This window comes from Sciurus vulgaris, assembly GCF_902686455.1.
Source record: "Sciurus vulgaris genome assembly, chromosome: 9".
Taxonomy (NCBI): Eukaryota; Metazoa; Chordata; class Mammalia; order Rodentia; family Sciuridae; genus Sciurus; species Sciurus vulgaris.
This window is the reverse complement of record NC_136469.1, coordinates 133,266,436-133,278,208: the sequence shown is the minus strand read 5'-3', so window position 1 is coordinate 133,278,208 and position 11,773 is coordinate 133,266,436. Positions and strand designations below refer to the sequence as shown.

General features: G+C 34.7%; 1 protein-coding gene across 2 annotated transcripts in view; it reads left to right on the top strand.

The window, feature by feature from the left end:
• The first annotated feature begins 84 nt into the window (after window positions 1-84).
• NCAPG (non-SMC condensin I complex subunit G) overlaps window positions 85-11,773 on the top strand; it is a 49,366-nt gene continuing 37,677 nt past the window's right edge. The window contains exons 1-7 of one of the 2 annotated variants that reach the window (XM_079154255.1): window positions 85-365; window positions 1,427-1,630; window positions 2,081-2,309; window positions 6,536-6,681; window positions 7,090-7,174; window positions 8,123-8,315; window positions 8,701-8,850. In XM_079154255.1, coding sequence (XP_079010381.1) covers window positions 255-365; window positions 1,427-1,630; window positions 2,081-2,309; window positions 6,536-6,681; window positions 7,090-7,174; window positions 8,123-8,315; window positions 8,701-8,850 — 1,118 coding nt within the window. In that variant the 5' untranslated portion in view covers window positions 85-254. Of the gene's footprint in view, window positions 366-527; window positions 1,134-1,426; window positions 1,631-2,080; window positions 2,310-6,535; window positions 6,682-7,089; window positions 7,175-8,122; window positions 8,316-8,700; window positions 8,851-11,773 lie in introns of those variants that run through there. The other variant, XM_079154256.1, reaches the window with a different exon arrangement.

Here is an 11,773-nt window from a genome sequence, read left to right as displayed (position 1 = left end):
AACGGGCGCGGGGCGGTGTGGGAAAAATACAACAAAGGCGCATGCGCCCAGGCGGGGCTCGAAGTGGGTGGACTTCTCTCTTCCGGCTCACGCCTCCTTACTGCTGACGGCGTTCTCGCGGTGTTTCCTACTCCCGCGGGAGTTATTTGAAAGCTCTGGCGGTAACCACACCCCGGACGCTCAGAGGCCGACCTGCTGGAGTTTGGGAGGTTGGACTACTGGTCATCGGGGCGGACGACAGTCATCCAGGCGCCATGGGAGCGGAGAAGAGGCTGCTGCCGATTAAGGAAGCCTTTCGGCTGGCACAGCAGCCGCACCAGAACCAGGCGAAGCTTGTGGTGGCGCTGAGTCGCACCTACGGCACGGTAAGCTGCCCTCCCAGCGGCCAGCGCCTTGGCGCCGCGCCTCTCCTTCCCGGCCCAGCCTCCCCCAGGGCCTCCCGTGGCCCTTCAGCACTGGCGCATCCTGCCTCCAGGCCTGTTCAGCGTCGTTTACCCGCGGCTGACAGTGATCCAGCCGCTTGCCCGAGGTCTCCGGGGCGCTGTCCACACGGAGACCCGCCATTGCTTTTCCGCACCAGCCCTTCCCTTCTCCCCCGCGGTCTCCAGGGCGGTGTGGACCGTTAATCCTGAGCCTGCCAGTGAACTTGGAGCGCGGGTTTAGCGGCTGCCAGGCCACTAGGCACCGAGTGTTAGCCCTCGGAGTGTGCAGGTGGCTCCGCGGTCGTTTCGCAGAAAAGCCCCAACCTCCCGCCACCGCCGAGTGAGAATCCAGCCACCAAGTGCCACATTAGTCACCAGAACTTAGCCCTTCCTGTACTGTGAGTTTCGGATGGAGCCAAGGGAAGAAAGGGACAATGGATTTGGGGAGATAAGGTATCCTGATGTCGGAGAAAAATTGAAAGGACGGGTAACAGGTCTTTAAAGAGGAGATGCGATGGAAAGTGAAAGTGATACCTCTGAGAAATTTCCGGGTGTTAGGAAGGGCTGAATATGATGACTGTAAAAGCCAGTGTTGGTTGTGAGTCGTTCATGAAGAAGCATGTTGTACTACAGCGACACTAAACGCATGATGAAAATGCAGGAGCATTTAAAGAAAATCTAAGAATTCTTTCATTGCCAAAAGTCATGCTGGTGTGTACCTTCTGCGAGGTGCAAGTTACAGTCTGGAGAGAAGTTCCTGCAGACTTATTTCCTTATTTTTGCTCTTTTGGATAACTGAGTTTACCAGTTATTTTATATTTTAGTTCGAGTTTTGACTAGTGCTCTCGCAGTATTAGGGTAATGTTAGGTTAAAGGTTTTTTTTTTTTTTTTTTTTTTTTTTTTTTTTGCGGTGCTGGGGAGTGAACCAACTGAGCTATCTCCCCAGCCCAGGTTAAAGGATTTTTATCAGTGCAGTTTATGAGAGGTTTCCTTTGTCTTTCAGATGGATGATAAAACAGTTTTTCATGAGGAGTTCGTTCATTACCTTAAATATGCTATGCTGGTCTACAAACGCGAGCCAGCCGTGGAAAGGGTAATAGAATTTGCAGCAAAGTTTGTGACTTCATTTCACCAATCCGATTTGGAAGATGATGAGGAAGAGGAAGATGGTGGCATTTTAAATTTTTTGTTTACTTTTCTCTTAAAGGTACTATGAAAACTAGCACTTTGGGGAAGTAATGTAGAAACTTTTACTTTAAATTTTGTATAAGTGAAATATCTGGTGATTGAGAAAATACCTGCGAATGAGTATATTTTATAGGAAATATTAACTATGGTTAAGATTCAAAGGTGGACTTTAAAAATAACTTCAGCACCAAGTTTTTAATGTCTCTTTCAACCAGTTCTCACATTTGTTTTCAGTGAGTTTTCTATTTTGCAAGTTCCTACAAAGAAAATAACTTGTAATTTAGTAAATACTTTTTTCAGACTGTTCAAGACAGTATGTAATATATATAGTTATATAAAAATGCATTTGTAGTTTCTTAGCAAATAATGAATTATTGTTGTCATTCCTGGAATTCTTAACATATAGAGTCCAAATGGTATTGAGTATTAGGAATGGACTGTTGACTAGGAATATTTGTCTTTGTTTTAGTCTCATGAAGCAAATAGCAGTGCAGTCAGATTTAGAGTATGCCAGCTCATAAACAAGCTTTTGGGAAGCATGCCGGAAAATGCCCAGATTGATGATGATTTGTTTGATAAAATTAATGAAGCCATGCTTATTAGATTGAAGGATAAAATTCCAAATGTGAGAATACAGGCAGTTCTGGCTCTTTCACGACTTCAGGATCCCAAGGATGATGAATGCCCTGTGGTTAATGGTATGTCTAACTTCCTACATCTTTTCAGCTTTTATTGATTTTGTTAATTTTGCAGCAATTGTAATTTTTTATTATGGAAAAAAATATATGGAAGAGTAGAACACCCAAGCAGCAACCACCCAATTAAAAAAAAAAATTAGAACATTATCAGTGCTTTGGAAGCGTGCCTATGTCTCAACAACTGTATCCCTGTCCATGAGAAGTAATAATTCTTGCTCTTTTGGAAAAAAAATTAATATTTAATTAAAATACATAATCAGCTATGTCTCTGTAAAGTTTTGTCTGTCATTTTGTGTGAACCATACTATATATATATATATATATATATATAATTATATTTTTTAGTTGTCAGTGGATCTTTTATTTAATTAATTTATTTGTACGAGGTGCTGAAGATCAAACCCAGGGCCTCACGCATGCCAGGCAAGTGCTCTACCATTGAGCCTCAACTCCAGCCCCATACTATATTTTTCTAATTTTTTTCTTTCAAATTTATTTTTAATTTTAGTGTTCATACATGCTACCTTTTTTTTGATGTATTATATAGCATTCTGTTGTAGGGATTTAATAGTTTATTATTTCTAATGTTAATGTATTCTTTAATTGTTTCCAATTATTTTGCTTTTAAAAACAGTGTTATTATGAACTTTCTTAATCACATAGCTTCTAGTATGTATGTTCAAGGGTTTTTATAAGGTTTATGCCTAGCGGTGGACTTGGAATATATGTGCTCAGTTTGATTAGATAAGGTATGAGTACTCTACAAAGTGATTTACCAATTAATATTTCTAGTAATAGGGCATGGAAGTGTTCATTGATCCATATCCTCTCCAGTAGTTAGTAATATCAGTTTTAAAATGTGGTTGTGATAGTGTATGGGTGTATGTGTGTGTGTGTGTGTGTGTGTGTGTGTGTGTGTGTATCCCACTGTTGCTCATGTTGTCATATATTTAGCAGCCAGTTATAGTCATGTGTCACTTAAGGTTGGGAATACATTTTGTGTTCTTAGGATGATTTTGTTGTTGTGTGAACATCACAGAGAGTACTTGCACAAACTAGATACTATAGGTCAATCACTCCGTAGTTTCTTGGTGCAATCAAGAGATGTGCTAAACATGAGCTGTATGAGGCTGCTGCCAGTATAACTGTTATACAAACATTTTTTTAGTAGTAGGAGGAATACACTCTAAACAGTTAAAAGTATAAAAAATACATAGACCAATACCAAGTGTTTTATTATCATGTATTACATGCTGTACATAAATGTATGTACTTTATTTTTATATAAATGGCACTACAGCATATTAGTTTATATATATATTTTAATTTTGTTGTTGTTGTTATTGTAGATGGACAGAATGCCTCTATTATTCGTTTATTTTTATGTGGTGCTAAGGATCGAACCTAGTGCCTCACACATGCTAGGCAAGCGCTCTGCAACTGAGCTATAGCCCCAGCTCCTTAGTTTATATTTGTCACCACAAACACATGAATAGTGCATTGTGATATGATATTACACACAGCTAAGATGTCACTAGGTGATTGGAATTTTTCAGCTCCTTTATAATCTTATGGGACCACTGTCATATATACTTGTAGTCTATCATTGACCAAAACATTACTACATATTCATGACTATATCTATATGATGCCTGTCAGTGTTTTAAAAAACTATTTGTTTTTTTCTTTAAAACATCAATTTTAATTGATTTTTTGGAGTTCTTTGTATATTCCGCAAAGAAGTCCTTAGATTATATGATTTGCATGTTTCTTCCAGTTTTAGCTCATTGTTTCACTTTTCTTTGGGTGCCTTTTATTTAGCAGAAATTCTAGTGTCAGAATTATTATAATATGTTATAATTTGTACTTTTTAATCCCTTATTTTTTAAAAAAAAATTTTACCTCTGGAATCATAAAATTGTCAGTTTCACTTTTCCACATATGCTAGATATGTTTTAGATGCTTTTGTGTTTAACTGTTCACTTTGTCCCTGTTACCAGTTTTGTAATCAATTTTGATGGCTTGTAGTATTTGGCATTTTTTTTGATGTTAAATGATATGGGTAATGATATTGTGCAAAACATGTGTTTGATAGTTCAGATGTACTTGATAATAAAGCTGGGGAAAATATAGAAAGTACAGTAATTTAAGTATAGGAAATGGATTTTATTTTCGTGGGCACAGCCAGAAGTTATTTTTTACCATGCATTCTTTAAAAAAAAAAAAAAAAATCAAATAATGGATCCTATAAAACCATACCAGTATAAAGTAAACTGCCTGACATAGTAAAATTTCTCCTGACTTTTAGGGTTGTTTTCAGTTTTAGTCTTCATACACACCTACTCTGTTTACTATCTCATTCTGTCCTTAGAAGGGAAGTTGGTGGAGAACATCAGCTAAAATTAAGTGTGTAATAGAATAGAAGACAGAGACAAACCCACATAAATACAGGTATCTCATAATAGACAAAGCTGCCAAAAACATTGACTGGAGGAAAGATAGCCTACTCAACAAATTGTGCTTAGAAATATGGAAAGCAACATGTAACAAAATGAAATTAAACCCTTATCTCTCACCATGCACAAAACTCAACTCGCTGTGGATCAAACACTTAGGCACCAGAACAGAAACCCTGCAACTACTAGAAGAAAAAGTAAGCCCAAATCTTCACCATGTTGACGTAGGACCTGACTTCCTTAACAAGACCCCTAAAACACAAGAAGTTAAATCAGAATCAATAAGTGGGATGTACTCAAAACTGAATAGTTTCTTCTCAGCAAAGGAAACAATCAATAATGTGAAGAGAGAGCCTACAGATTGGGAGAAAATCTTTACCACATGCACCTAAGATAAAGCACTAATTTCTAGGATATTTAAATAAAAACCTTAACACCAAAACAAACAAACAAACAAAAAAAAACCAATCAATAAATGGGCTAAGGAACTGAACAGACTCTTAACAGAAGATACACAATCGAGCAACAAATACATGAAAAAATGTTCAAGTTTTCTAGCAGAGAAATGCAAATCCAAACTACTCTAAGATCTCATCTCAATCCAATCCAAAATGGCAATTATCGGGAATACAAGCAACAATAAATGTTGAGAATATAAGGGAAAAGGTACACTCATACACTGCTGGTGGGAATGCAAATTGGTGCAACCATTATGGAAAGCAGTATGGAGATTCCTCAGAAAACTTGGAAAGGAACCACCATTTGACTCAGTTATCTCACTCATTGGCATATGCCCAAAGGACTTAAAATCAACATTCTACAGTGACACAGCCACATCAATGTTTGTAGAAGCTCAGATCACCATAGCTAACAAAATCAACTCAGATGCTTTTCAACAGATAAATGGATCACGAAAATGTGGTATATGAATACATGATGGAATATTACTCAACGTTAAAGAGGAATGAAATTATGGCATTTGGTAAATGGATGGAATTGGAGATATCATCCCAAGTAAAATAAGCCAAACCCCCAAAACCAAAGGCCACTGTTTTCTCTGATATGCAGAAGCTAATTCACAATAAGTGGTAGGGCTAGGGAAGAATAGATTGACTTTATATTAGGTAGAGGGGAGTGAAGGGAAGGGAAGGGGTATGTGGGAAGGAATGATAGTAGAGTGAAACAGATATTACCTCATGTACATATATGACTGCATGGCCTATGTGATCTTACAATATGTATAATCAGAAAAGCGAAGGGCTGGAGAGATAGCTCAGCTGGTAGCATGCTTGCCTTACAAGCACAAGGCCCTGAGTTTGATCCCCAGTACCGCAAAAAAAAAAAAAAAAAAAAAAAGAAAAGTGAGAGATTACACTCCATTTATGATCTAACAAAATGTGTGTATGTGTTCTATTGTCATGTATAACAAATTAGAACAAGTAAAATAATTTTTTAAAAAGTGCTTTGCTGAGCTTTATTTATGAAGAATAATTTTCATTTGACCATATAGTACTTCTATAGCTATATCATCACTTTTATTGATCAAAAATACAATATTTGCTTGGTTTATCTTAATGTCTCTGGGGGAATTATGACATTTTTAAATGGCCATTTTGTATTTTGTTCTTAATTACGAAATATTGTTGCATAAAAAGAATATTTCAATGAAGTAAAAAAATTAAGTGTATAAGACTAAAATATGTAATTAAAAAAATTTAAATAAGACTGTCATTAAATTCTTTAGTACTCAAATGTACTATTTATTTTTAGCATATGCTACTTTGATTGAAAATGATTCAAATCCAGAAGTTAGGCGTGCAGTGTTATCATGTATTGCACCGTCAGCAAAGACTTTGCCAAAAATTGTAGGGCGCACCAAGGATGTAAAAGAGGCTGTCAGAAAGCTGGCTTATCAGGTAAATATGTTCAGTATTTTATGTAGGCATATTCTTAAAAGACAAGAAGGCATTTGCTGGGCAGGGGTTGTAGCTCAGTGATAAGAGCACTTGCCTAGCATGTGTGAGGCACTGGGTTCAATCCTCAGCACCACATATAAATGAGTAAAATAAAGGTCAATTGACAACTAAAAAAATTTTTTTTAAAAAGGCATTTTCTTAAAGTACTTTTAGCACATAATAGTGATTTTTCTATGATTATTATACAGAGTATAGATGATTTAGGTAGAATTTTATTATACTAAATGTGTTAAGATTAATTTTTTTGGTGATTCTGGTTAACTTACTAAGATGAATTATATTACTAGATAAAAAATTTATAAAATGTGTTGAGTTTAATGATCATCTTTTCATTATTACCTTTTTAAGGTTTTAGCTGAAAAGGTTCACATGAGAGCAATGTCCATTGCTCAGAGAGTAATGCTACTTCAACAAGGTCTTAATGACAGATCAGGTAAGATATACATCTTTATATACAAAAATTTGGTAGATTTTGAAGTCAGACTTAATGGGGTTTAGGAAACAAGTATTATAAATTAGGTTGAGTAAGCCTGTCATTCCCCTAAACTTGGTGAAAGTTCGTGGATCATACAGAAAACATTTCATACAGTTAAAGATCTTAGAAGTTTGAAGGAGCAGAGCTTTCAACCTTCCTGTGTTTTACAGATGGAAAAACTATACTTAGGTCTATGGGACTAATTAATATCAGAAATTAGAATCTCTTTGTGCCCTTTATCTTCCTTAATATTTGTGTATTTTGATATAAATACTTGACAGACCATATATTGGTCTGTTTATCAGGCCTGTAGAATATCCCTCTCCTCCATCTGTTAAACTGGAGAATCTGCTTATAGGAATGATGTTTTAAAATTCCCAACTCCCATCTGAAGGCCAAAACGGTACAATTTCACTGTAGCAAGAAAACAAATTAGCTTGACAACATTGTCAGAAGACAATAGGATAGCCTTAAAACCTAAGAAAAAAGGTTTGTGCAGTGATGTATGTTTGTTATGACTCACTACTGAAAATAGAATTGTGTTATAGATGAAGTCAGGCAACAAGTAGAATAATAGATATTATCAATTCTAGGCTTAATACCTGAAGCCCATTTGGCTCAGGGGAGAGGGAATGCAAAGATTTTATGTAGGCTCTGGTAGTAGTTGGGTATTTGGTGCTGAACCTTTTCCACTTGTATTTGGAAGTGAGCATCATTATGACTTTTGCAGTATCACTACATTTTTATTTTCTTTAATATGCTTTGTTCTTCCTCTTAATTTTTATTTGTGTGGTAAATACCTTGGTGTTCACATCCATCTAATAGAAATTAGTGAAAACAGGTGAAGTACAGGAAATGAAAGCTAGAGGGAGCCTTTGTTTACCTGTGTTTCAAATGATTCAACAGATGCTGTGAAACAAGCAGTGCAGAAGCATCTTCTCCAAGGCTGGTTACGTTTCACTGAAGGAAATATCTTGGAGTTGCTTCATAGATTGGATGTGGAAAATTCTTCTGAAGTGGCAGTCTCTGTTCTCAATGCCTTATTTTCAGTGACTCCTCTCAGTGAACTGGTGGGAATCTGTAAAAACAATGATGGCAGGTACATAAAGGATTCATTATTTGAATTGTGCCAGTGAACTTCTGCAACTAAAATTAGTTTTTCTTCCCCATTACTTTATGTTACTATCTTTCATTTTTTTCCCAGTTTTTTCCCTCTGTAGTGTAAGAATGCATTGCTTTATTGTAGAATGTTTACTTTAGCTGTGATCCCCCATTTTAATATTTTGATTTTTGCATTAGCCTACCATGAGAAAAATCCCAAAACATGCATCCCTATTGTATGTGTGTTCATTTGTATGGTAAGTTTATGATATCATTAAAAGAATGGTGGTTATAAATCAAATCTTTTTATTTCAACTTTTATCCAAAAATTTAACTAGATGTAAAGATCATGCTTTCTCTTACTCTCTTCCTATTAAATGAAGGAAATTGATTCCAGTGGAAACATTAACTCCTGAGATAGCTTTGTATTGGCGTGCTCTTTGTGAGTATTTGAAATTAAAAGAGGATGAAGGTGAAGAATTTTTAGAGCAGATTTTGCCAGAACCTGTAATATATGCAGAATATCTACTGAGGTAAATTTTTTTTTTCTTTTGGTTTGTATTGTGTTTGTGTGTCAAGTTTTAGTCCTTTCTTCAAAGTCATGCTTGATTGGGAGTAAGTTAAAAACCCTTTTTCAGACATGTAGGGATAAATGGGTATATACATTAGGTATTTCTGAAGAATATCCTGTGCTGGTCAGTCAGTCAATGTTTATGGTTATTTCCTCAAAGCCGGTAAGACATAATTTTGAACACTTTTCCATAAAGTTGGTGATAATGGTGTGTTATTTCTTGAAATTGGTTGGTAAACTTATTATTATGTGCTAGATAGTAAATATTTTCCTGTCCGTGGGCTATACTTCCCTGTCACAATTACTCAGCTCTGCCATGGTAATGCAAAAGCTGCTGAATACATTTTATAAATGACTGAGTGTGGCTATTTTCTGATAAAATTTTGCTGGCTTTTATGGACACTAAAATTGAATTTTATATAATATTCAATGTGTAAAAAATTTAAAAAATTTTATGACAATTGAAAAATGTAAAAATCGTTCTTGGCTTATAAGATATACAAAAAGAACATAGTGGTTATGGTGCATGGGTCATAGTTTTCAATTCTGGGTGGAATTTTTATGGCGGTTTTATTAAAAACTTACCATGTAGCTTTTGATTTTAAAGTTTAAAAAATTTTTTTCTTAAATTATTTGGATAAATTGTTTCTATATATTTCACTTTAAAATTATACAAATAAAATATACATTCTTATAAAAATTCAAATGCTAGAGTACATATAAGAGAAATATTGAGTTCTTCCTTTATTTTTTGCTTTCCCAATTGCATTGATCTTGGAGTTAACAGCTAAACAATATGGGATATGTACTTTGAAACCTCCTTGTTTATACATATTACTATAAATGTATATATAGTGGTTTTTTTTTTTTTTTTTTTTTTAATATAACACACTAGCCTGGTATACTGGCTCACACCATAATCTCAGTTATTTGAGAGACTGACATAGGAAGATCACACATTTGAGGCTAGCCTGTGCAACTAGTGAAACTCTTTCTCAAAATAAAATATAAAAAGGGCTGAGAATGTAGCTCTGTGACACAGTATCTCTGGGTTCAGTCCATATAACACACACACACACACACACACACACACACACACACAAAATAGCTCTATAAATGTGTGTAGGTAGGTATAGTGTATATATGTATATATATATACTGTTTTCTCTTTGTTTCAAGTATTGATAGCCAAAGTAATTATATGTTGCTGGATATAAGTCTGTAGTCTTGACAGGAGTTCATTGTTCCATAGTACAGTGGTAGCATTTAATTTATTTCTCTGTTGGTGGATATTTAGGGTGCTTCTCGTTTTCACTGATTAAAACAAAAGGTCTATTAAGCTTCCTTGTAAATTTTTATGTACATTTGAGGGCTTCTGGGGTTACTTCCTAGAATTCTTTGAAGTAGAATTGTTGGGTCCAACGGTTACATGTATTTATAGATATTGGTGTATAGATTTTTGACTTTATACTTATATACTGGATGCCTTATTTGAAAGTTCTAAATAATATGAGTCATGAGCCTGAATTTTCTTTGTATGAAAAGAGTCGACTGCTTTTGTGTCTAATGGTCTTACATATAAGATGGGGAGCAGAGCTATGAATGTCTTTGAATTTCCCATGCTAAGTTCATAATTACATTGGAACCAATGTGGAAACTTACAACTTGAATTCATATTAATATGAAAAATGTATTTGAATTAATAAATGTATTAATGACAATTATTTCAGATTTTGACATTTAATTATTTACTGTAATGCTGTTTGGGCCATGTTGAAATATTTCCAAAAAGGATGAGTTTGAGGCAAAGTTTAATAATATGTATTAATGTGAAAGTGATATGCTTATAGAAGATAATGGAAATTCAAGAAAATATGAGGAAATGTTAACTATGTAAATGGCATAACAGTGTATGTGAGAAAAACCTTTCCTAAAGGATTGCTTCAGAAATCCATTGTTTTTTTTTTTTTTTGGTAGTTAATGAAAATCGATGTGTACAAAGATTGATTGCTCTGGATTCTTTATATTTCCTTTGCAACTAAGTCTCTGAGTTTGAAATAAGTAACTTTAACCTTAATCAACTACTTTTCTTCACTTACAAAGAGAAAAACTAAGAAAAACGTTTTAATGGTTGTTGGAAGAATGCTTAAGAAAAGCTGGGCACAGTGGCTCACACTTGTAATCCCAATGACTTGGGAAAGTGGCAGGAGGATCACAAGTTCAAATCCAGCCTCCGCAATGTAGTGAGACCTTGTCTTAAAATAAGAAATACTGGGGATTTAGTTCAGCAGTAAAATGTCTTGGGTTGAATCCTGAGTACTTTAAAAAAAAAAAAAAAAAGTGTTTAAGAGATAAAATTATTTTCTTGGGGGCAGAATCATTTGATAGGATTACTCAGGTATAGAAACAGGCATGAAGAGAAATCAGGAATATTACTAAATCAGGCTTTTCAAATTAAAGTAAAAAGACACCAATACAATTTACAGAAAACTCCCTTAAATATATATTCTTAGGCTTAAAAGACTTTCTTTAGTAGCCTTTTTATTATAATGAATATTTTATTATAATTCAATATTTATTATAATGAACATATAATAAAATATTTTTATTATAAATGAATATTTATTATAATGAATATTTTTTAACCATTAAAAACGGTTAAAGAGAAGATTTCATGGTAATTAAGATTGGTGGATCAGTTTTAAATTATATTTATGCAGTTGACATTTTTAATCTATTAATGAAACAACTATTTGAATTTACTTAAGAATACCCTCAGTCATCATATAAATTATGCAAATTGTGTACATTTGGGATTTACTGATACTGTACATTAAGCTGGGGAGAAGTAGGGAGGACTCCCAAAATGAGTATAAGTAAAGGAT